The 27,975-nt window shown below is 36.9% G+C and overlaps 1 protein-coding gene across 4 annotated transcripts in view; it reads right to left on the reverse strand.

The window, feature by feature from the left end:
- The window catches only part of LOC121382275, a 45,284-nt gene that overhangs the window by 10,312 nt on the left and 6,997 nt on the right, over positions 1 to 27,975 (reverse strand). The window contains exons 1-4 of one of the 4 annotated variants that reach the window (XM_041511844.1): positions 15,177 to 16,108; positions 6,734 to 6,830; positions 4,318 to 4,383; positions 2,222 to 2,251 (exon numbers count right to left, since the gene is read on the reverse strand). In XM_041511844.1, the coding sequence (XP_041367778.1) occupies positions 2,222 to 2,251; positions 4,318 to 4,383; positions 6,734 to 6,825 (188 nt within the window). In that variant the 5' untranslated portion in view covers positions 6,826 to 6,830; positions 15,177 to 16,108. Of the gene's footprint in view, positions 1 to 2,221; positions 2,252 to 4,317; positions 4,384 to 6,733; positions 6,831 to 15,079; positions 15,130 to 15,176; positions 16,109 to 27,975 lie in introns of those variants that run through there. The other 3 variants (XM_041511845.1, XM_041511843.1, XM_041511846.1) reach the window with 3 other exon arrangements.

Raw genomic sequence — 27,975 nt, forward strand, 5'->3', positions numbered from 1 at the left:
CACATCAAAGAAATATCAGTATTAAAAAAATGCAATGTCTGAGGAAGGAAAGATCAACATGACTGCACCTGTATGAAGTAATGACTTCATGTCCAGCACATCACTGTTGGAGGGAAATCCTGTATGCTGAGTGTGGCTGTCTTCAAGTTACCATGTGCGGGAATTTCAAATTCATCAGCTATGCAGATTTTAAAAATGGCCCATCAAAACCATTGGCAGCCACCAATATTCCTGACTATATTTTATGTATACCCTACTGTAGTTGGAGGTTTTAAATATTTGTAATATTTGGAATTATCATGCAGCTTTCACATATTTATTTTCGATTCATTACTAAAAAAAACATGTTTTTAAATGACATAATTACCCGAACATCTATTTTATTGCATTTTTTTCTAATCCAGATCAATACAATATGTATATTGGATGTATTCCTACAATCTGTAATCCAGCATATTATTTAGCTATTAACATTGGATAATACAGCTTTAACAATAAAATAAATTATCAACTTACACCAAGGTAGATAATCAAATCTGGAAAAATTGGTTCTAAATCTAGTATACACTTAAAATGCACTTCATGGGAGCAAACTAAGTGATTATTTAAAAAAAAGATTTGATCTGGAGACCTAAAGATATGTTTAACAAGCTTATTGTTATGTATAAATGAGAACAGAAGGCACAATAGTGACCAACAATTTAATTATGGCTTTGGTAAAGTTTTTCTTCAAATTAATTTTTGTGTGTGCATAAAACTACAAATTTGTCTAAAATATGACTTAGCACCCTATAAGTACATACATGAAACATTAACTATGTTTATGGAAATTAAAGACATTAACCCAATATTGGCACATGTTATTTTTAATATAAAAATAAATTGCTATTAAAATCTAAGTTCAGATTGCCTAGATATATTACCATATTTAAGAGTAGTTGTATATGGCAAGTCAAACACCATGTAAATAAAAATATTCAAATCTTTATAGTATGAATTATAGGCCAAAACCAACTTTTCCTCAGTGCTAATTTTTATTCAAACTCCATTCAGAGCCATGTACAGTAATTATTGTCAAAGTCAAGGTCATTATGAACTTACATGGCCGAGTGACCGCTAATTAATCAAACAGTATAGTTTAATTTAATTAAATGACACAAATCATAATCTTTTTTATTATGCACTGAATATGTGCTATAGGTTGGACTATACCAATTCAAATCCCATAGGCGACCATGTTAACGTTTGTGTTTAAAAACACTATATGCAATATATCAACCAAACTATGACTCATAAATAACAGTACTACAACCCCTACCTCAAAGTATTAACTGCAGAAAATGGTACCTTTCATGGCTCATTTTCGGTATAACCAGATCTTTTTACAACACCCCTAGTTTCGCACAAAATTTTAGTACTTTTTCTTACATGTACCCCATACATGTTCCAAGCACAAGGTTACTTGACACAGTGGTACTAGACGAATTAAAATTGTATACCTTTTTAGCCCAGATGAAACTAATTTTTTTTACAACCAACACACTCACATTTATAACCAATCGCAGGACTTGTGGTGTTAACTTCTCTATCAAAAGTTCGGAGCACCTCGAACTTCGATTCAGCCGGAAATTAATTGGTATAGTGCTACTTAATGATCAGATGTTAGACGCATAGTGGTCGCTAATTAAACAACGTGCTGAATTGTCGCAAAGACCAGATGTTAGATACATAATGGCCGCTAACTAAACAATGTGATGAGTTGTCGCATAGATCAGATGTTAGACGCATAATGGTCGCTAACTGTATTCATTCATTTAAAAAAAAAAAACATATATTTTTAAAGAGGAAACCCCTACATGTTTTCTATTAGTAGTAAGGGATCTTTTATATTCTCCATCCCATGGACATGTTAACTCATATCACGGCCTTTGATATACCTTCCGTGGTGCACTGGCTGGAACGAGAAATAGCCAATGTGTCCATTGACGGGGATCGACCCTAGACCGACAGCTCATCAGGCGAGCGCTTTACCAGTAGGCTACCTGTCGCCCCTTGACACAGAATGCATTCATTCATTTCAAGAAAGCGGAATGAAGGCAATAAATTACGGAATGAAGGCAATAGACGGAACAGCCAAAGTAAAGCAGCTTCATACCCGAGACTTTAGTCTCCGTGGATTGTATTTCCGGTTACTTGTAACAGTTCAGGTGAAAGTGCTTACCTTGAATGTTCCAGCATTTTGTCTTCACCCCTGTATTGAAAATGGTAATTTGTTAATAAAAAGCAAAAAACAAAACAAAACTAACATTTTTATTTCTAAACATAGAATGCTTTTGTAAAAGAGAGATTTGGTAAGGGTTTAAAACTTAGCAATATGTTTTTATATGAGATTTATAATTATTTAGTATATAGTTATTAAATAAATAAATAAATTCTTTTGTGTGCCAGTCGTGTTGAAAAAAACCAGTTAGTGGTTCAATCCTTCGACGTTAGTGCCTCAGGCGAGCACTCTATCGACTGACCTAAATCCCAACCCCATATATATTATAAGAAATGAGTATTTACAGATTGGACTATGTCGGTTGGTACACCAAAGAAAAACATTTGTTTTTATTTAATGACGCCCTTCATTATTATTTGCGTCAGGAACGGGTCATAGGTTCGAACCACATCAATGGACCTATTCTCTGATTGTTTTTTTCCCCGTCCTATATGTAAGAAAATGCACATAAAAGATCCCTGTAGCGGGATTCCTCAAAGATGTTTGTGTCAAATATTACCAAATGTTTGACATTCAATAGCCGATAATTAATACATCAGTGTGCTCTACTGTTGTCGTAACACAAAATACACTTTAACTTGAGGGCCATACATATAATAAGAGAGGAATGGATATTCTCTATGCATCGCACATACACAAACACAAACACGCACGCACGCGCACACGCACGCACGCACACACACACACACACACACACACACATATATATATATATATATATATATATATATATATATATATATATATACATAATATCCCAATCACGACCTTTGAGTTTGTTACACCAGTTGTGGAGCACTGGCTGGAACGTGAAAAACTCAAAGGGCATACTAACGGGGATCGATCTCAGATCGACCACGAAGCAGGCGTGCGCTTTACCACCGGGGGCTATATCCTGCCGCCTGTGGTACATTCATTTCATTTTAACTTATTTTCATGCTTATAGCCAATTAAGTTTCAAGCACGCTGTCCTGGGCACATACTTCAGCTATCTGGGCTGTGGGTTAGTTGTTAGTGGTTAGTGACAGAGAGGTCAGTTTAGTGGTCTTACACCTACCCACTGAGTCGTTAAAACTTTTTTTATTATTATTTTTATTTAACGACGCCACTAGAGCACATTGATTTTTTTTTATCTTATCATCGGTTATTGGACGTCAAACATATGGTCATTCTGACAGTTTTTTAGAGGAAACCCGCTGTCGCCACATAGGCTACTCTTTTGCGACAGGCAGCAAGGGATCTTTTATTTGCACTTCCCACAGGCAAGATACCCGTTGAGCCTTACGGAGCACTCACTCAGGGTTTGGAGTCGGTATCTGGATTAAAAATCCCATGCCTCGACTGGGATCCGAACCCAGTACCTACCAGCCTGTAGACCGATGGCCTAACCACGACGCCACCGAGGCCGGTCGCTCTGTATGAGAGCCGGTAGCCGGACACCACCAAAGCACATTGATTTATTAATCATCGACTATTGATGTCAAACATTTGGTAATTTTGACATATAGTCTTAGAGAGAAAAGCCGCTAAATTTTTCCATTGGTAGCAAGGGATCTTTTATATGCACCATCCCACGGCCTTTGATATACCAGTCGTGGTGTACTGGCTGGGACGAGAAATAGCTCAATGGGCCCACCGACGGAGATCGATCCCAGAGGTACATTAGAGGTTACCTCTTTTATAGAAAAGTGCATATAAAAGATTTTATGCTACTATGCAGTAGGATTAATTCGTCTTTCACTCTCTAGATAAGAGTATCAAGCTCTGTAGTTTATGATGTGCTGAAGTGTTGTAAAACAAATTCTCTTTCCTTGCTCTTCAGATTAATTGTAACGTATCTTTGAAACGAATTTTACCAATCACCAGACGACAGATTTCAAGGATATATTGACGGAATACACACTGATGCACGCAGACTACAGCAAAGAGATATCCATTACGCATTCTTACTCGGAAATGAAACCATGTATCAAGGTCTTTGATATATCACTTTTAGAATGGGAATACTTGAACCCGTTGTGAAAGGAAATACTTACGGAAATGTATGCTGTTCGCTGTCCAGTATTCTTTCTAGTATATTGGAGCGTTCTTGGAAACTTCTCCTGTAAACAACAAAATACGATTTTGTTTTCTCTAGTCTGATATATCAGCTGTCAAAATAAAGTTTCTCTTCTGTGTATGGATTAGGTGGTTTGCGTTGTATTAACCAGCGTTGACCTTATGGTAAGTAGCGGGGGCGTATTCGGTTGTTAGATGAGGGTGGATTTCAAGTCTTTGGGGTCTTTAGAAAACATTTAGCCTCCGTGTACCTGGTGAGAGTTCCAGCTAGCCTAACTCCACTTGGGGCCCAAATCTATACTAGGCGGCAGTCAAACAAATAATCGCCAATTACCATGTCACACATAAAATGTGAGTTACAATCTTACAAATGAGCCGAGTTCCATTACACAGAGGATGCCTAGTCTTCTGGTAGGGTTATTTTTATAATTTGAGGTCATCTTGACATTGAAATCCAAGATGGCCGTTGCCCACCATATTGAAAACAAGAAAACAAAGAGGTGTTTCTTTGCACTAAAAGTAGGATGCCCAGTGTTTTGGTGAGGTTATTTTTGCAATAGGAGGTATTATTAGTCCTCTACCGGTCCAATCGAAGGGGACTATAGATTTCACCTCCATTCTTCTGTCTTTCTGTATGTATATCCGTCCGTCCACCTGTCCCATTTATATTTTTCCGGATATTTTTTCACAATGCCTTTAGGGAATGAGCTGACAATTTGTATATAGCTTTTTCATGTGCTGTTACATATCACGTTTGAATTTCGTGTCGATTTACCTATTTTGTACAGAGTTATGGCCTTTAATCTTAGGATATACAACCATTTGTTTTCCAGACTTTTGTTTTGCGATGCCTCAAGATATTGAGCTGAAATTCTGTGCATAACTTTATCATGTTCTATCACAGAATAGGTTTGAGTTTCAAATCCATGATGACCGTTGTTTACTATATTGAAAAGCAGACGATACTGGAACCCTGGAATTAGTTGAGATAGAGTAATAAATGAGGTGGATGATCTACATGACCTTAAAATTTAACCATGGATAGCATGGAAGCTGTATTTTGTTTATTCGGCATGAATCGTTGATCAATTCAACAGCTCCAGCATTATCTAATGTTTCAATGTAGTGAATAACAGTCGTCTTTGAAGATCGTGATATAACTCCAAGCTGCAAAAATAACCAGACAAAAGGATTGTGCATCCACATCGTAAACAGAAACTATTTTGTGATTTAGCTCAATTATTGCGTTTTCGAATTATCAATATCGTGGACAACGATTATTTTATGGATCTGAATGTCAAGACGACCTCAAATTGCAAAACCTAACATCAGAATATTAGGCATCCTCTGTGTAATGGAAATAAGCACTGTGTTTATGACTCTTAACTCGCATATTACGTGAGATGTGGCAATTTCCGATTTTCAGTATGTCCGCCGGCGGAAGTCATGGCTTTGACTCTCTTGTGGAATTAGCCAGAACTTTTGCAAGGTACCTGGGGCTACATATTTTGTCTAAATGTTTGTCCTAAAGTACACCCTCAACTTTGGTCCTCGAAATATGATCACAGGGCAGGTGAAGATAACCTCACTAATTCCGCAGCCATCGATGACGACTTTTTCATTCTCACGGACTTTTAGCAAATATGTGACTATCTATTATTTGTTGTGAAATGGCCATGTATTTGAAAATGGTCAATGAAAAAAATGTCATCAATCGTTATCGGAATATATTGGGAGTTCGCATGTTAAATATCACGTAGATACGATATGATCAACATGGTCTCAACTGCTCCAACGATAATAAAGATATTATGTTTTATTGTTTCACAAATATAAAGAAAATATAAAAATACTACTGGTACTTCATAAAGATGAAACTTAAAAAGAAATTGTACCATCCGTCAAATGTAATATTAAAAAAACATTTATGGCAAGATATGTTATATTTCTTGTTGACGAAGCCAAATATTTGGCACCACGATGTCCTAAGCTTTAAAGGGACATTCTAGAGTTTGCTGTAATTTTTAAGATGTTATCGACTAACAGAGCCTTTTTAACGACTGTAATTACATAGCAAATATATTTTTCTGCATAAAATATTAGTGGCTGTATAATAAACGTGTTTCTGACCGTTGTAATATTTGTACTAGGTTAAATTTCATTTTATTTCCTAAATGGGTTTTTTCGTACGTACGAACTTATTTGAAGACAAAATCCAGTTTGGGTTTCTTACAAATATTAACACGACTAGAATCATGAACATATATTTAATATGTAAGTTTAATCGTAGAAATAGTTTATTAGTCGTAAACGTCTTGCAATGCAGCAAACTCAGGAATGTCCCTTTAACACCACAGAAGCATACTTTATCGCATGCACAATCACTGTATTTACCTGATGCCTAGGTGGGTACGCATAAAATTTGTATCTGCGACAGCGAGGCAGACGAACAGAAGGAAGATGGAAGAAGATATCAAGTTGGCCATGGCAACTGCAAAACAACAATGATGTGAAAATTAACGGAAACCGTAGATGAAATAATTACGTTTATAAGAACGGGGAAAGGACTATTGATTATCTGTACTCGTGTAATACACATGTGGGGGCGTCATTGTGTTATAAAAATTTCTCTGTAACGTTTTAATTAGTATTTAATTATCTAAGTGCTGTTTATCTCAGTTTTCTTACTTTTATCAATTCTAGGGCTGGGTAACGCAATATGACACATTTCGAGAGAATGACTCGCATACATGTATACAAACTCACACAGACACCCAGACATACAATCAACCAAACGCTCGTCAGCACCAAAAACGAGCCTCGAAATCTTTAGATAACCTTGTATCGGGTTTTCATGTTTGTCGAGACGTATTACCGTCAGCGTTGCAAATCCGTTCAGATCTGAAAAGCACTCGTGGTGCAAAATGGAGCCATTAATTTGGCGCTTCCGATTAGAATTGACCGTGCGATAGCAAACTACAATAGGACTTTGGCGTGCCACAGGATGTTTAGAAGACTTTGATTCTTCCATACACGGATGTATTAAACACAGACCTGCGGTTAGCGCACCTGTGAAATGCATGTAATCAATAAACAACATATGAAGTTTAATTAATCCGGACTACAAGAGTTTTCATATTCAAAATCGTATGTCTCTGCACACGACGGTGACTTCTCCCACAAATGACTGTACGGTGCCTTGTCTATAGGATGTCTGCCATTCCCCAGGGTGATATAGGAGGGGCGGGACGTAACCCAGTGGTAAAGCGCTCGCTTGATGCGCGGTCGGTCTAGGATCGACTCCCGTCGGTGGGCCCAGTGGGCTATTTCTCGTTCCAGCCAGTGCACCACTACTGGTATATCAAAGAACGTGGTAAGTGCTACCCTGTCTGTGGGATGATGCATATAAAATATCCCTTGCTACTAATGGCAAAATTTAGCGGGTTTCCTCTCTGAGACTATATGTCAAATTACCAAATGTTTGATATCCAATAGCCGACGATTAATAAATCAATGTGCACTAGGATCCAAGACCGACCACGCATCAAGCGAGCGCTTTGCCATTGGGCTACGTTCCGCCAGAATCGGGGCTAACGGTCAATTGTTAAAGTTTAGTAAGAACGAAGTAGGCTTTGTGAACACGACAGTGTCCCACAACTGGGGCACCAAAGGCCGTGGTATGTGTTGTCATGTCTGTGAGAAAGTATATATAAATCATCGGGTTTCTTCTGAAGACTACTTGTCAGAATGATGTAGAAGAAAACATATTTTAACTAATAATTTTATGTCGCACTTATTGTAAAAGTTTGTTTTGTTTAACGGCATCACTAGAGCACATTGATTAATTAATCATCGGCTATTGGATGTTAAACATTTGGTAATTCTGCCATATAGTCATCAGAACATCAGCTACATTTTTCCTAATGCATCAAGGGGTCTTTTATATGCACTTTCCCACAGACACGGCCTTTGTCCAGTTGTGGTGCACTGGTTGGAACGAGAATAAATCCAACCAGCTGAATGGATCCACCAAGGTGGTTTGATCTTGCGACGCAAACACGTCAAGCGAGCACTCAACCGACCGAGCTAAATCTCGCCCCTGTATTATTGTAATACACCGGCCTCGGTGGCGTCGTGGTTAAGTTATCAGACATAAGGCTGGTAGGTACAGGGTTCGCAGCCCGGTACCGGCTCCCTCCCAGAGCAAGTTTTAACGACTCATTGGGTAGGTATAAGGCCACTACATCCTCTTCTTTCTCACTAACCACTAACCAACTAACAACTAACCCACTGTCCTGGACAGACAGCCCAAGTAGGTGAGGTGTGTGTGCCCATGACAGCGTGCTTGAACCTTAAATGGATATAAGCACCAAAATAAGTTCAAATGAATGAAATATTGTAAGGAATGAAAAGAAGAATGAAATATTGTAATACATGTATTATAATTATTATTCTTATCATCATCATCACCATCATCATCATCATCGTAACCACCACCACCACCACAATATTGTAATTGCTATACATGTGCTTTTAAAGACTGAATCTTTAGCGTGATGTATCTGGTGTCTTAACCTATAATGCCGTTCCTTAGGAATTGATCAAGCGCAATTACATGCTTGGTTAGCTACTCGTTCACAAAGTGCATTACGGATGTCATTATTAATGCCGAAGCTGTTGTCAAGGTCTAGCAGATGTGGGTTTTTAAGACAAGAGAGTAAATACATTTAGTAACCTACAACATAGCACAAAACATCACACGTTGTTGACAGTACCAGAGATAATTTCTCAAAACATAAAAGGCGGAATTTACAAAACCTGTTTAAAGGGACATTCCCGAGTTTGCTGCATTGTAACATGTTTCCAAGTAATAAAATATTTCTACGATTAAACTACATATTAAATATATTTTCTTGTTTAGAATATTAGTGTCTGTATATTCAATGTGTTTTTGGTCGTCTTAATATTTGTAAGAAGCCCAAACTGGATTTTGTCTTCAAATAATTTCGTACGTACGAAAAAATCTCTTTTTTAGGGAAAATAAAAAGAAGTTTAACCTAATACAAATATTAGAACGATCAGAAACACGTTTAATATACAGCCACTAATATGTTATGCAGAAAAATATATTTGATATGTAATTACAGTCGTCACAAAGTCTCTGTTAGTCGACAACATCTTAAAAAGTGCAGCAAACTCAGGAATGTCCCTTTAAGACTTACACGCGCGTAACTACATACATTTACATGTAAAACCTGCGTTTAAGTAAAACAGGCTTCGTAAATTCGGTCGAAATGGGGGCGGGACGTAGCTCAGCAATACAGCGCTCGCTTGATGCGCGGTCGGTCTGGGATCGATCCCCGTCGGGCTATTTCTCGCTCCAGCCAGTGCACCACGACTGGTATATTAAAGGCCATGGTATGTGTTATCCTGTCTGTTGGACGATGCATATAAAAGATCCCTTGCTGCTAATCGAAAAGAGTAGCCCATGGAGTGGTGATATCGGGTTTCCTATCTCAATCTCTGTGTGGTCCTTAACTATACGTCTGACGCCATATAACCGTAAAATAAAACGTGTTGAGTGCGTCGTTAAATAAAACATTTCCTTCCTTCTTTCCGTCGGTCCAAATTGTCTAATTGCTGTTTTTGCTGTTCTTGTTGCTCAGCTCTCTGGGCTGTCTGTCCAGAACAGTGGGTTAGTTGTTAGTTGGTTAGTGAGAGATAAGAGGGTGTAGTGGCCTAACACCTACCCATTAAGCCCTTAAGAACTCGCTCTGGGTTGGAGCCGGTACCGGGCTACGAACCCTGTACCTACCAGCATGTAGTCCGATGGCTTAACCACTGCGCCACCTCTGCCGATGATACGTCGTTAAACATCTTTTCACTCGTGTATTCATGTTTTTGTTTGAGGAATGTTTAATCATTATTGGATTGGATTAGATAACATATTAGCGTGTCTATATCCAATTGAGGTTCAAGCACGTCTCTCCTGGGTCCGGGACAGAAGGTGGCGGGGGTAGAGTTGGAATTGGGCAGAATGTTTAAAATAGTCAATTACTAAAGAAAAGTTAATAGAATTTTTAAAATAAAATAAAACGTTAACAAACCAAAAATAAAAAGTGATTGACTGCTCGGCCAAATATTTATATAATTTGGAGCATTTTAGAAGGACAGTCCAAAATAGAGTGACAGTCATTAGATGTGGAAGGTGTAGTGCTGTGCTGAAATAGAGAGAGAGAGAGACAGACAGAAACAGAGACAGATACAGAGAGACAGAGTGACAGTCATTAGATGTGGAAGGTGTAGTGCTGTGCTGAAATAGAGAGACAGACAGAGACAGATACAGAGACAGATACAGAGACAGATACAGAGAGACAGACAGAGTGACAGTCATTAGATGTGGAAGGTGTAGTGCTGTGCTCAAATAGATAGACAGAGAGATATTGAGAGAGAGACAAACATACAGACAGGGAGGGAGATAGACAGACAGATGGAAACAGACAGACATACAAAAAGAGAGAGAGAGAGAGAGAGAGAGAGAGAGAGAGAGAGAGAGAGAGAGAGAGAGAGAGAGAGAGAGAGAGTTTGAAGTGAAAAATATGTTTCATCGATTAGTTACTATCATGTTTCAAAAAAAAACGTTTTACAAGGATAGATAATACAGGAACGCCTGTGTTGTGAGATACAAATAGATTTAAAGAAAATAATGGTCATGTTTAATTGATTAACAAGCTCTTCATTTCTCCGTATAAATATTGATGTCAAAAGAATATGGGGTGATTTCGTTTTACTGAGGTATGGAGGTATTTGCAATCACATTATTAGGGTGTAATACAGACGTTTGAAAAAACAAATCACATATTTAAATGGGAGCATGTCAAGCAATAAATCCACCCCTACAAGCAATACACCGTGTATGCCTTAACAAAAACCTCAGTTCCACAATCGGGATGAAAGGCACCACATATCTACTGATTCATAATAGATATAAACAGATTATTCATCTGTCATTCATACCTCTATGTTAACAGATTATCTATCATTTCTTCATCCACAGAACTTCAAAGTCAAGTCTAGTCTTGATATTCTGTTACGGACTATGCAATGTACATTGGTGGGTTTTTTGTCTTCTTCGGAAGATGAAAGAGTGAAATAAGTTTCAGTAGTCACTATCATTTGTTATGTATAATTTATAAACTTTTCTTGAATCTTTTGTTTCATCCTTTGAGATGGAATCACGGACTTAGCAGCAAGAGATCTTTTACCATGCACTTTCCCACAGACAGAAAATCACATATCACGGCCTCTGACCAGTTGTGGTGCACTGGTTGGAACGAGAAAAAACCAGCTGAATAGATCCACCGAGGTGGTTCGATCCTACGACGCAAGCACAGCACTGAATCCAGTGGCGGATCCCTGCGACCAATAGCATCCCATCGAGTACTCTACCACTGAATTCAGTGGCGGATCCCTGCGACCAATAGCATCCCATCGAGTACTCTACCACTGAATTCAGTGGCGGATCCCTGCGACCAATAGCATCCCATCGAGTACTCTACCACCGAATTCAGTGGCGGATCCCTGCTACCAATAGCATCCCATCGAGTACTCTACCACAGAATCCAGTGGCGGATCCAGAGGTAGGCTGAAAGGGTCCCTCTTTTTAATGACTTTTTTTTAATTTGTCATCCACAATTTTGCGAATGGTCGTCCGACGACATTTTTCAATCGCACAAATATTTTATCACACAATATGTTCCAAATACAACAGTAGTAAAACTGCGTTAAAAACGCGTCTTTGAACATGTTTTTTTTTTAAATTCCAACAAAGCATGCCCGCGGATATCTACCTCCCCTCATTTCGAACTCCACCAGTGGACATCTACTTCCCCTCCCCCCGAACCCCACTCGCCGCATACACATCACGCTGACCTTGGCTTATTTGCCATCGGTAAACTCAGTCTTGCTTTTTTAGAAAAAATAATAATAAATTGGGGGGGGGGGGGGAGACATTCCTGGATAGACCCTGGTACAGTGTGTAAAATATTATTTGTTGACAAAACAACGCGTAGCCTGTGTATCGATATTGGATGTTTTCCCCGACACTAAATCAAGTGTCAAAGAATTGTCATATTTAAATACATTGAAAAATAACCTCCAGGTGTAACATTAAATTTTGTTTGCTTTTTCTTTCAACAAAGGATGAAATTGAAATTCATGATAATTACAGGTATTATTCCGTCTATCGTTTCACAAAATGTGAGCGTTTGTAATCAAGTAAACCACATTTGAATTACAAACTATCCGTAGCCTTAATTTACTTTTGTGTCGTTTTTCAGTATATATTTGAGACATAATGCCCAATTTCAGCCTGGAAACGTTTCGCTAACGTTCGCAAACTATTTAATTGGTTCCCGACGTGGTCATTTGGTTTACCGTGAAGCGCATAAACCAGTCTAGCGGACGTTTTTCTGCTCGGTCTGGCTAAACTCCGCCTACGTTACATGGCGAATGGCTTCGGACTGAGATGTTTAATAAACAGTCATTTCCTTATTATCACAAAGAATAAAATGCTTTATTGATTTTAAAATCAAAAGATTGTTTCAAGCCCTTTTAATTTACTAGGCTGTCTTCATTATACTTATACATGTACAGTAAAAGCTGTCCAAATCGGATCACGTCGTGGACGTTGTGTTTAGAGGGTCGCAATTTAGAATTTAGTCTTGGTCGGGTTTGACAGGATTCCGTTTTCAGGGTTTGGTTTAGACAGGTTTATGATAGCGATGAAACTGAAAATTAATAATGAAATCTTATATATAATTTTCTTTTTAATTAAACTGTGAGAAGAAGCAATTTATAATTATTTAGTTTAGTTGTTGGGTAGCTTCTATTTTTTAGTTCAATTATTTAATTTGCAAAAATATCTCTTAGGTATTTCTTTTGGAATTTTATTTCTTCATAAAGAATATAATTGCTATATTTAGAATTCATTATAAATGAATTGGTTGAATATTTTTCAATGAATCCAACGGAATCGATAATTTACTGTTCATAAATAGAGAATAATTTATTACTTTCGGTTTTATCCTGCTAGAATGGCGAAAGTCGATATGTTAAGACAGTAACCAGTTATTGTGTGTATATTGCAATCCTAAATCATACACAAAACAAATGAAATGAACTGTTTTTATTACAGAACTTTATCGTTTTTCAGAGTAGTATGTCCACGCGTAGCGATGCCCTGTCGCCCACAGTATCTAAACACCAAAACAAAATAGGGTTACAGGTCAACAGTCCCTTGCTAGTCATGAGTAAAGTGAAAGTAGTTCCTTCCTAAAAAATATTTATTTCGGCAGCATATCTTGCCAATATATATATTCTGATGATGAACTGAAATATGCCAAAGGAAATTATTTCTTAAATTGTTTTTAAATACATATTATACTGTACACTAGTTTCCTGTTATCATTTGATATACAGAGTATGTATGTATGTATGTATGTATGTATGTATGTGTGTGTGTGTGTATGTGTGTGTGTCTGTGTGTGTGTATATATATATATATATATATATATATATATATATATATATATATATATATATATATATATATATATATATATATATATATATATATATATATATTGTGTTGCAGGATAAAATATTATATTCAAACCAAATATCATTCATGTGAAAACATTCATCAGACTTCCTTTCATAAGCGTGTCTTTTCATAAGCTTGTCCTAGTTTCAGCCTTAGAAAATGGACATTAAGTTTATTAAATCTACAAACATGAAACACATCTGGATAAAGTTATAAGAGAAAGAAGCTAAAATCTGTGATATTTGAATGGGGAAATATCGTCTAAAAATAACTAGAGCTTGTCTCGATAACTATTACTTCTGAGACGAACGTGCGTTTTTAGAATTATGAAATATGCATTTTGGGGTATTACAACACCCTGAATGGCCAGAACTACTTCACGTGTATGCAAATGAATATTCTAACTAATAAAATGTAAGTACTTCTAATTTAAATTATCAAAAACGGCTTTAATAGTGATAAATACGTCGTAGTGTTTGAAAACTAGTTGGTCTGTCACTTTAAGAGACATTTGTATTATTCTTCCAATTCATCTAATATAAAGTGACTTGTATTAAGCAATGACCTGTTTTAAGAGGTCACCTGTTACTCCCATAGATGGCTGCTTAACACAAGTTTGTCTTCATATAAACTAGTATCCAAAACACATTATACATTACCCATTTCTTTTCTCGGACCGACGCCATATAACCGTAAATAAAATGTGTTGAGTGCGTCGTTAACTAAAACATTTCCTGCCTTCTGTTGCTTTTTGTGCGGGATTTAACTCAGTCGGTTCAGTGCTCGCTTACGTCGCACGATCGAACCACATCGTTGGATCCATTCAACCGACTGGATTTTTTTCTTGTTCTAACCACATCAGTTGCCACACAACTGGTCAAAGGCCATGATATGTGCTTTCCTGTCTGTGGAAAAGTGCATATAAAAGATCCCTTGCTACATTAGGAAAAATGTAGCGTCTTTCCTGATAATTGCGAGTCAGAATTACCAAATATTTGACATCCCTTAGTCGATGATTAATTAATCAATGTGCCCTAGTGGTGTCGTTGACAAAACAAACAAACTTCTGTCGCTCTTGTGGGTCTACTGCTTCCAAACAATGGAAAAAAAGAAAAAGAAGTACTATAATATATTACCTTTTTTCTCGAGTTGATTTCTCTGTCACTTTTATGGGTCGCCTGCCTCTAAACAGATGAAAGAAAAAATGACAAATAAGTAGATATCATACATTACCTGTGTCTTTTCTTGAAATAATGTCACTTTCTGTCACGTTTGTGGATCGTCTGCCTCCAAACAGACGAAGAAAAGGAAAGAAGTACGATCCCAGCCCAGCGTACACCAGTTCTGTCGTGTCTTAGTCACAGATTGTTTAAAATAGATATTTAATGGTAAAGAGTTTTTTTATCAAGATGTTTCTTTTTACTCTCTGTGGAATGAATTTATTACGTATGTTCGCTAGCTCTGGCCGAGGAAAATAGCGACAGAATTAAGCCTAAACGGAACAAACACCCAAAGGCATTAATGTCAGGTTTCAATATGAAAGTTTCTTTTGAGCAATGGATAATGAAGTTTAATTTGACTGATGGAGTTCGTCGTTGGTAGTAGCTGTGTCTTGGTTTAAGACAATGACAAACAATGCTTTTAGCCGCCTCCCTTGGCCTAAGATGACCGTACACAGGAAACGGGGGTTACCGTTTCAGCAAGCCCGAATAATAGCTCGATTTTCCGTCTGTAGTCCATTTGTGGAGGATTAAAGCCAAGAGCAAGGGAAATAATCTATATATATTTTTCACTACTGTTCCCTTTTTATCACCTCAATTGTGTTTTCTGGGATGATGTTTTTTATTCCTAGCGTATCGTAACCACGTCATATATGAGACAGTTGATTAGATGTATTGGAAGATAACGTTCTCGTCCATTAAGGTGATTCCGAAATGAGCTGCTTGAATACGAACACAATACAATGGGACAAAAAGACCTCAGCTGCATTAACTTCCTCTCTCCAGAGCCGAATCTAAGATGCATTATGATGATTGACTGGCGGCGAAGCCTTTATTCCGCCTACAACGCAGGAATATTCATCATTCGTCGAGTATTGATGCATAATTAATACACAGCCGTTCCCTCGAGTTACGATAACAGATAGTTTTCTTAAAGTGTAAAGAACAATCCCATTAATAATGTTCTCAACACAAAGACCTAGCAACTAGTTACCTAACTTACTATGTATGTTCGCTGCATGATAATGACAAGTAATTGGATTGCTTAATGACTATTGCTTGTATTGTGTGCAGGCCATAAAGATTACATTCATTCTACGTCACCGATAATAATTGTTATCACTTGTTTTGGTGTGTAGATGTTATTGGAAGTTGTGTTGATGGGTGTTGTATTATTGTTGTCATGGCTATTGTGATCTGTGAGTTTTGTTTATTAACTCATAATATTGGAATTTTTATTTGTACAAGTGTTTTATGAATGCGTGTTTGTGTGTTTATTACCGGTACTATTTGTGTTGTTATTTGTTTTGTTGTTTTTGCATAGTGATTTGAGGGGTTTTTCTGTTTCTGGGTTGTTGTTGTTTTTCGGATTGGGGATTTTGAAGTGCGAGTGTTGTTTTTTTAGGGGTTTTGTTTGTTTGTTTAGGTTTTTTGAAGGATTTGGTTTGATTTTTTTAAATAGTTTATTGCCCCAGAAATTAATTATGGTAATATCAGGGTTGAGACTCCAAATTCATTACTTTACATATTAAATACAGAAAGCAGACATTATATAGAGAATACTACATGAGTGGCCGTTAGATACCATTTATCTTACACCAAGTTGTTTTAAAACGAATGTAACGAGCGAAAGCGAGTTGGATACATTTTTAAACAACGATTTAACGAGTATGTGTTATCAAAAATAACGAATGATGTTCTCACCAACGAGTGTGTAAGAAATCATCGTAATCTGAAAATAATATAACTTTTGATATCAAAATGAAATGGAGCAACAACAAAGCGATTATCGAATATATGCTACAAGAGATAAGGTAAGGATAAAAGATGGTAGATATTATATTTTCTAGACTGGCATCATGATTAAATAACTATGTAATAAAAATACCAAGAGTCAGAAACGTAGCATTCTAGAACTCTGAACCAAGGTTCCCAGTTGTTGTCGAATTTTGTTTGTAAACAGTAATATATGTACTTCTCTATTTGTAACTTGTTTTTAATGGAAAGTTTAACTCCAGTTTCATGTGTTGTACTCTTTTGTAACTTTTTTGTAACTTTGTTTTTATATATATATATATATATATATATATATAATACTTTTCGTTAACAAATAACATATAAAAGGGATGACTGTCATTAATAAATATGTATATTGCATAACAAATTCTATCTTATGTTATATTTTGCTTTAAAGATGTCAAAGTTTATGTATCGTTCTTCGTCGTCTAATAAATACATGTACTGTGCCCTTTTCAAATCGTTTATACATTATGCGGTTGTTTTGGGGTTTTGTTTTGTCTATTAATATATTGCTATTATACCAAATAGTACAACTTAACAGGTCATCTTTATTGCATGTGAGTTTATGTTGAAGTATAAATTAACTATTCATTAAGTCTTTCCAACAAAACAAAACAAAACATTTTAATTTTAATCCATTTGGAGTGTGACAGAAAAAGTCGTCTTATGATCCATGTCAATTTCAGTGCTGTTGTAAAATGTATTATGTCTAGCATTCGAATTCCACCAATCACATAATCTTGCACCAACACTTCTCGTTTTGTTTTATCTGGTTTATTTTGCCGTATAAAATTGAAAAGCATTTTATTTATTTGTTTTAACAGTATCAATGATGAATTTGGTAACGAAATTAGTATATGTGTTATTTTTTTAATAATTAGAGTTTGTATACCTAATAAAGTTAAGCCTTTTTCACTCACCCACCCTCATTGTAGTTTTCATTTTGCTGGATGAACCTCTTTAGAAAATGTCTTACTTTCTATCCATATAATTTGAAATTTAAAATAGTTTGTTTTCCAGCCAGACACATCTGCAAACATTTTTAATATTCTTACTGTCAAGAGTTTCGAGTGTTCCGTCTGCAATAACGGTTGTGTCATCTGCATATTAAAATATAATATAACTTTCCCCATCTATATTTATACCCTTAACGTCTTTACCGTTTCTAATCAGTACTGCTAATGTTTCAGAAAATATTATACAAATATAAAGGGACAGTGGTTCGCCTTGTCTGCATCCGCTTTTTAGCTGCGATAACAAAAACCATTTTGTACTATTCTCGACTATTGCGTTATTATAAAATGTTTGTATCCAGTGTTTAATTGAAGATTTAACATTAAAGATGTCTAAAGATACCGTTGTGAATTTCACTCCCGACTCCCAGGTTAAATCCGCTAGACTGGTTTATCCGCTTGACGATAAACCAAATAGCCACGTCGTGAACCAATCAAATAGTTGGTGAATGTTAGCGAAACATTCGTTGGATGAACCTGGGGCCGACTCCCCCGTTTCAGCACTTTTACATAATGACACGTCTAGTACTTATAAATATGTCTGTTAAAAAGATCTAGAATTATATATTATCCATTAATTTTAACACTTCATGTTATGACAATAATTATATCAGAAAAAGTAACATCTTTCATTTGTAACTGCATTAATATTATGAAACGTTAAAAGTATTAAACAATCTAATTAAAATCTATGATTTCTTCTTGTAATCAAGCAAATCATTCCACAGTGTCCATTGAAACACACAGTAAGCCTGACATAAACTTAAGAAAATAAGATTGCAAAACAAGTATAATACACCTGACTAAAAGTTTTGAAAATAAGATTGAAAAGAACTCTCTCTTACAAAATAATCCCTAAACTGTTTTCACTAAATAAATATTTTTTTAAAAGACAAAAAGAAATGCTTTTAATCAGGTAACTTAAAGGAATACTATAATACACATTTTACTGACGATGAAATAAGAATGCCATTAAGACATTTGAATAATTAATAGCAGTGATTAAATTAATGATTTTGTTAACGCAAAAATAATATCAAATAATGAGTTCTCTGATTCATTTAGCTAATTTAATAGGCACGGCTATGTACAATATATAATGGTGGGTTTTTTTAAACAAATGTTTACTAATGGTATAAAACCCGTTTTAGAAATATCCGAAGCTGAATATATATATATGAATAGTATTAAGCAATGGCATTACATTGTGTTGCTTGTAGCTATTGAGAACTGCTTTGAGTATTAATAAATGGGCTTTGAAGCACATTAAATAAATGAGATCGTCTCACGCTGCTTTATATACGTAAGACCACCGATCACACAGTGCACACCTGCTATATTAAATCAAAATACAGTGCTTTTATCTATACAGCAGAAACCAGATTTAAAGATCAATTTCTTTATGAATCGAATATATATATATACGCTGAATATTTTAAACGGTAAAGTTCATGGTTCTATTAGCTTTAGTGATCAAAGGTATACTAAATTTCACTAAAATCTTTATCGCTTAACCGAATGACCTACATGGCGCAGTGGTTATGTCGTCAGATTTTAAGTTTGGTGGATACTTTGTTGGCATCGCAGTATAGGTGACAACCTAGAAGGTATTTTAACGGCTCATTGGAGAGGTTTAAGTCCTCGTGACCTTCAGTGTGCTATTTTGAGTGTGTTGTATCTTCTTTGGCAGGACGTTTGTTTTTTTGTGGGTGTTTTTTATTTGTTTGTTTGGGTTGTTTTTTGTTGTTGTTTTTTTTGTTTTTTTGGGGTGGGGGGTTGTTTTGTTGTTGGGGGTGTATTTATTTAACGACACCACTAGAGCACATTGATTTATTAATCATCGGCTATTGGATATCCAACGTATGGTAATTTTGACATATAGTCTTAGAGAGGAAACCCGCTACATTTTTCGATTAGCAGCAAGGGATCTTTTATATGCACCATCTCACAAACAGGATAGCACATGCCACGGTCTTTGAAATACCAGTCGTGGTGCACTGGCTGGAACGAGATATAGCCCAATGGGCCCATCAACGGGGATCGATCCTAGACCGACCGCGCCTCAAGCGAACGTTTTACCACTGGGCTACGTTTCGCCCCTCAACTGTCTGATACTAATATAACCGTAAATAAGAATGTGTTGAATGCGGCGTTAAATAAAACATTTCTTCCATTTTTAGCGCTATCCGATCGATGTTAGGTGTGTTTCTATTGTTTATTATTCGGATACGCGCAACATTGGCTTTGGTTAGATCTGCTGGCGAAGGATTGAATTAGAAGTAGGCAGTAAGATCCGGTTTCATCACTAAGTTGAGGTGCAATAGGTCGTAGGGTAAATACCAGCCAATGATCCGCATTTGGTATATCTAAGGTGATATGTGCTAAAAATCCTAATCAAAGTTATATCCCACTGTGGTTTTGCTTAGCAACATATGATTCATAAAAATCAATGAAATGAAAATTTTAAAACTCTTTTAGCATTATGGTGACCTATTAATAGGCCTCGGTGGTGTCGTGGTTAAGCCATCGGTACAGAGTTCACATCCTGATACCGGCTTCCACCCAGAGCGAGTTTTAACGACCACATATAACAAAATATTAATAAAATGAACAGATTTATTTTACAATTTACTGTTTTCCGGAGTAGTATCCCCACACGTCTTGATGCGTACAGTACTTATACACCAAACCAAAATAGTTCTTAAATAAATGATTTAAATGACAAATTGTTTTCAAATCAGTTTTTGGGAGTTTTTAAATCAAAGCAATCAAGGAGAAATAAAAGAATATTTAGTAATTTTGAACAAAATAGCATTCATTTGCTGGTCATAACTAGTGTCAAAGTAGTTCCGTCCTAAAAGCTTCTTTTTTTTTGTCCGTGACCAAAAATATGGAAATGTATCTAATCATTATATCTTGACAATACCTATAGTGATTGCAGGATTTAAAAAAAAAAAACCACAGTCTTTGTCGCTGTTAACAAACAACACCCATTAACGTATGTTTCCACTCTAACACTAACATGTCAAGCTAGAGTTATATAACACTAACCTGTCAATCTAGAGTTGCTTAACACTAACCTGTCAACCTAGAGTTGTCTAACACTAACCTGTCAACCTAGAGTTGCCTAACACTAACCTGTCAGCCTAGAGTTGCCTAACACTAACCTGTCAGCCTAGAGTTATCTAACACTAACCTGTCAGCCTGGAGTTATCTAACAATAACATGTTGACCTAGAGTTGTCTAACACTAACCTGTCAGCCTAGTTATCTAACACTAACCTGTCAGCCTAGAGTTATCTAACAATAACATGTTGACCTAGAGTTGTCTAACACTAACCTGTCAACCTAGAGTTATCTAACACTAACCTGTCAGCCTAGAGTTGTCTAACACTAACCTGTCAACCTAGAGTTATCTAACACTAACCTGTCAGCCTAGAGTTATCTAACAATAACATGTTGACCTAGAGTTGTCTAACACTAGCCTGTCAACCTAGAGTTGTCTAACAATAACATGGTGACCTAGAGTTGTCTAACACTACCCTGTCAACCTAGAGTTGTCTAACACTAACCTGTCAGCCTAGAGTTGTCTAACACTAACCTGTCAACCTAGAGTTGTCTAACACTAACATGTCAGCCTAGAGTTGTCTAACACTAACCTGTCAACCTAGAGTTGTCTAACACTAACATGTCAACCTAGAGTTGTCTAACACTAACCTGTCAGCCTAGAGTTGTCTAACACTAACCTGTCAACCTAGAGTTACCTAACACTAACCTTTCAACCTAGAGTTGTCTAACACTAACCTGTCAACCTAGAGTTATCTAACACTAACCTGTCAGCCTAGAGTTATCTAACAATAACATGTTGACCTAGAGTTGTCTAACACTAACCTGTCAGCCTAGAGTTATCTAACACTAACCTGTCAGCCTAGAGTTGTCTAACACTAACCTGTCAGCCTAGAGTTACCTAACACTAACCTGTCAGCCTAGAGTTGTCTAACACTAACCTGTCAACCTAGAGTTATTTAACAATAACATGTTGAACTAGAGTTGTCTAACACTAACCTGTCAACCTAGAGTTATCTAACACTAACCTGTCAACCTAGACTTGTTTAACACTAACCTGTCAGCCTGGAGTTACTTAACACTAACCTGTCAACCTAGAGTTATCTAACAATAACATGTTGACCTAGAGTTGTCTAACACAAACCTGTCAACATAGAGTTGTCTAACACTAACCTGTCAACCTAGATTTACCTAACACTAACCTGTTAACCCCTCAATGCAACTAGATGTGTAATTCTTTTTAAAACAAATACAGTAATATATTCACAAACTATTTGTTGTTGAATTATTAGCTATTTAATCATCAATAAAACGTCTTGTGTGTATTAGAATTCGTCTCAGATTTTCATTTTCTATAGAAAGGGAGTCAACCTTCCGAATAATACCCAATGGTGCCAATCGTTTCAAATGTTCTGAATCCGCCTTTGACATGTCTTAAGATTATTAAAATATAACCTAAACAAGTGTTTTAAAAATGATAGACGTAAGTGATTTAACAAAAACTAAAACCAGCTGTAACACTGACAATTATGGTACCGAGACGGCTTCAGATCACGGTTATCTTCCCATTTGGTTAATCCAGAAATATGTCCGTGCAAGTAGTCTGCTGTTTGACTGTGATTATTTCATGGCAGACACTTTTGAAATAACAACTATTAGACTGAAGTTGACAGGAGAGAGCATGTAGTTTGCAAACATGTGTAACATTTTGGCATCGCAGACTTTTTGGTGGTCATTCCGGCCCATGCAAAAGTAGTGGGTTTTGTTTAAAATGGGTATACTCCGGCCAGGTTTAGTGGGTGTGTTTGTTTAAACCAATATCCTGTGAGAAAGAACTGGACAGCAGGGGTTGTCCTTTTCATACCTCCTGTCCCGAGTCAGGCCCCTGCTCACATCAGAGACTTTACTCGTGAGAGGCGTGTTCGAAACCCCAGTGGTACATGGGCATGTAAAACTAGTTGCCCGTTGCCCATTGTCCTTTTCAAGGTATGTTGCCCTCGGGCAGGCAAAGGTGCATAAAACAAAATTCCGGGCCTACTTATATTAATTTTTAAAACGCTATATAGAAACATATAGCGTAAATAATTGTCTGTGGCATGATATTACGGGATTCTCAAGGTTCGGAAACAGCCATCTTGGAAAATGGCCACCATGTGAATGGCACAAAGTGTCGTCAGGTGGTTTCATGATCCCCACTCTATAATGAATAAGTCTAGACATGTGAACTGATGTCACTCTGTCGGTACCGGTACCCCCTATATAGATAGCCCTGCTTGAAGGATTATGTTATAAAGATTAGCTAAATTATTTAAACGCTGTAAGGGCACTAGTGCCTATGTTTCGTCATGCATGAACCTTTTAAACTTTGCCCTTTCGTCCGCCTTGTTTGGATGCATATTTCATGAACATACTTTACTGTCATGACAACGATCCAAGAATGACGTTTGGTGATCGACGCAAACAATATTGTAAGAATCTATCCTATGCTGTCAAGTTGCTACAAAAACTACACTTAAAGGTGTGCCAATTCCCCAGTGAAATTTTCAATTACAGAGGGAATACGTTTTTATCTCACCTGACTGCAACTCATTAATTTGCCTCCAAGTTGTTAGATAATAATCTAATACTTTACACGGAGAGACAAAGACGTCTTACAAATAACCTACAACAAGCTAAATTACCTTTGAGACCGTTTATTCTATCACATGAACTACACTGTCTCATTCAGGGTGATTATTTTACGTGTTAAACGGAGAATGCTACATGAGTGACCTTTAGATACTATTTATCTTACGAGTTGCTTCAAAACGTGTCTAACGAGTTGTAAGATAAATAGTATCTAACGGACACGAATGTAGTATTTTATTTCTTTTAAATATATATATATATATATATATATATATATATATATATATATATATATATATATATATCCTAAAACCTCATGTTTAAAATAAATTTAAACGTTTTTTCCAACTAAAACTTATTTGTGTCATTTGCGATTGCAGTTAACCTAGCCCCACAGTGCATTCAGCTTCAGATTAACAAGAGTGATGAAATGTCCAGCAAATGATTTCCTCGGGAGTGGCTGTCCTCCTAAAGACGAGGCACTAGATAAAGATTCATGGAATCATCCACTACTTTGCCAAATGCGCGTTCGACTCCGCATTGTGCTCTGCTTATGTATTACGGTTTTGTCGTACAGGAAGGAAGAAAATGTTTTATTTAACGAAGCACTCAACACATTTTATTTACGGTTATACGGCGTCGGACATGGTTAAGGACCACACAGATATTGAGGGAGGAAACCCGCTGTCGCCACTTCATGGGCTACTCTTTTCGATTAGCAGCAATGCATCTTTTATATGCATTATCCCATAAACAGGATAGCACATACCACGGTCTTTGATGTACCAGTCGTGGTGCACTGGCTGAAGAAGAAAAATAAATATGTGGAAATTCACCCCAAAACAAACAAACATTTTACCTAAATATACGATGTACTTTGTTATCATACTAAAAAGCATAAAAGCGTACTTATTGTTTATTACAATACGTTTTGGACGGTTATGGCATCATGTAAGTAGTGGTATCAAGATCTGATATGTTCTTATTTCATGCAAATTGCTTAAGCTTAAAGTTACATTCTCTGGTTACCATATTATAACATCATGTACAAATGTCAAATACAAGCTCAAATGCACTTTTAAAAAAGTCGTGTGTGTTCGCTATGAACGGATATCGTCAAACGTATACGCTTGATTCGTCGCCTGTGCCGCCATAGCTCGACAAAGCACAAACAACAGCCTGTTGTCAGTTTCAGTTAACACGTGCGTTTGCCGATTTCAAATTGTAGGGTTCGTCTCAAAAAATTAAATAGAATTTTGCGCTGTAGTTAAAACCGGTTTGATCTTGACAACGTATTATCGACAGTCGTACCTTCCTATTTCAGAATTGATATTTTATAGTGTTAGTAGAACTTTCAAACTTTAATTTGTATACTAGTAACACATTAATCATTTATATATTTTTAAAATAAAATATACTAAAGTAGACAATGAACGTTTTCACTTCTTAATTTTACTTCGTTTGGAAAGGGTAAAGTGTGTGTGTGGGGGGGGGGGGGTTAACGACATCAGAGATAAAGCATATTGATTTAATAATTATCCGACCCCATACAACCGTAAATAAAATGTGTTGAGTGCGTCGTTAAATAAAACATTTCCTATCCTTCCTTCCATCTGCTGTTGGATGTCTAACATTTGGTAATTTTGACATATAATCTTAGAGAGGAATCGGGTGCATGTGCAGGGGGAGAGTATTGGAGGTCGAAACCCTTACTTGCCCAAGCTAAAAATAAACTGAAATATATTTTTGGGGGGAGTATGGCCCCATATAAACTTCGCTTAACACAGTCTATAACCCCAACCCTGCTGAAATCCCTGCACACGCGCCTTGAAAACCCGCTACATTGTTTTTTAAAGGGATTGTTTATATGTACCATCCCACAGACAGGATATCACATACCATGGTCTTTTTGTATACCCGCCGATGGGGATCGATCCTAGACTGACCGCGCATTTCCAAAAAACACCTTTTTAGGTCTAAGTAATGAATAAAATTAACATATAGTCTTGAAAAATATTACGTAAATCGAACACAGTACCCTCTTCCTCTACCCCTAGAGCGTTACGTAATTAATAACACCCCCTTACATGTAACGCGTATGCCAACAGCTGGCCACTGTCAAAATTTCAAGGCAAATACCCCACTCACCGACCCCTGGAAAGGCGTTGTACCATACCTCTATGGATATAAATATGTTTTGGAGATATGAGACGACCTCTCAATCAAGACAGTTAAATTTGTTCAAAAATTGCGAAATCTCACGTGATCTCTTGTTGGGGAATTCTATACTTGTGATAAGCCATTGAAAACCGAGATCGGTACGAGCCCGTCAAAAGTGTTCCACTTTCAAAATCATGGCTTTGTTTTTTAGCTGGATAAGCCAGCGTAGTGAAACCAATGCGGAGTGCGGCGTCATATATGCGCCAAAAATAATTGGATTTTCTGTTCTATATGCTTAAATAATAAAAATATTCCAGGGAATGTAGTTTTAAAACAATACCAATAACCACAATCAATTAACTGACCTTTGGAAAAATGTCTGTATTATTAAAAAATTCCATTGTTATTTGTATATGCGCGCATGCGCTCACGTTAGTGTGAGTTAAAACTACAAGATAGATTTTGATTTTGATTTTGTTGCAGAATAATATACTAGTAAACTAATTGAATATGATTCACGTTTATCATAGCATAACAATTGTTAAAAAGATGCAATGTGTTTTGTCACAGACGCAGTGTGTTTTGTCACATTCGATTGAGTATCAGCGCATTTTTTAAAACTGGTACCATACTCGCCAGACCCTGAAATCGATGGTCGCCCAACGGTATATCTTTGTAAAATTCGCAGTTGCCCTTAGCCAATAACACCCCCTTACATGTAACGCGTATGCCAAAAGCTGGTCACTGTAAAAATTTCAAGGCAAATACCCCACTCACCGACCCCTGGAAAGGCGTTGTACCATACCTCTATGGATATAAATATGTTTTGGAGATATGAGACGACCTCTCAATCAAGTGCTAATTTTTAACCTTGACCACTGTGCACACCGCAATTGCGAATAGTCTGCCCCCCCCCCCCCCCCCCAACTGGACAATTTTGTATACACACACCTAAAACATTAACGCCTGTGTTGGACAGAGACCGGGTACCTGAGGTGTGTGTCCCTAGGACAGCGTGTTTGAATATTGAACGATATAGACCCTATACACACATATAAATACAGTTATATAGCAGAAAGCGGTAACAGTTGTAACTGAATTAATTACCCGAGTTTAGGGGGCGGGAGGTAGCCCAGTGGTAAAGCGCGGTCGGTCCAGGATCGATCCCCGTCGGTGGACCCATTGGGCTATTTCTCGTTCCAGCCAGTGCACCACGACTGGTATATCAAAGGCCGTGGTATGTACTACCCTGTCTGTGGAATGGTGCATATAAAAAATCCCTTGCTGCTAATCGAAAATAGTAGCCCATGAAGTGGCGACAGCGGGTTTCCTCTCTCAGTATCTGTGTGGTCCTTAACCATATGTCTGACGCCATATAACCGTTAATAAAATGTGTTGTGTGCGTCGTTAAATAAAACATTTCCTTTCCTTTCTTTCCCATATAACCGTAAATAAAATGTGTTGAGTGCGTCGTTAAATAAAATAAACATAATAATAATACACGAGTTTAGAAACGTAACATCTTGTTACAGGCATATAAAGAATATCTTACCTTGTGAGTTTCTGGTTAGTCCGTATAAGTTGAAACTTACTAATAAATGTGAAGAAGGTGCGTAACGGTCTTCCTGTTAATAGTTTTAAATTCACAATTGAAAATAACAGAAATCTACTGTGAGAGATTCCTTTACCGATATGAAACTATAAAGTACTGTATCAAACTTTTGTGAGCTTCTACCTAACCTGACGTATACCAAGAGAGATTATTGCTAAAAGTGCTTTTTCCGTAGAGAATATCAGTGGCGGGTACAGATTTCTCTTGGTGGGAGGGTCCACATTCCGCGTAATATATAATTATGCTTATATACCTCTGCACCTCTACGAGGTGATGTCAACACTTGTCTGAATACTCGAGTTCTATTAGAAGCGCTGTGGGCAACCACCTTCGTAAAAGTTAATTATTTCACTTGCTTTTTAAAACAGTTGTGTTTTAAATTGACTAGGGGGCGACCTGTTGGAACTCTTTTTTTTTTCATGATTCAAATTCTAAATCAGTCCCTTGGCCCTAAATGTCGTTCTTTCGGAAAACACCGGCCAATGAAGATTTAGAAAAACTATAATTGACCGGAATGCCTACTCCCGTACGCAC

This window comes from Gigantopelta aegis, chromosome 9, assembly GCF_016097555.1.
Source record: "Gigantopelta aegis isolate Gae_Host chromosome 9, Gae_host_genome, whole genome shotgun sequence".
NCBI classification, from domain to species: domain Eukaryota; kingdom Metazoa; phylum Mollusca; class Gastropoda; order Neomphalida; family Peltospiridae; genus Gigantopelta; species Gigantopelta aegis.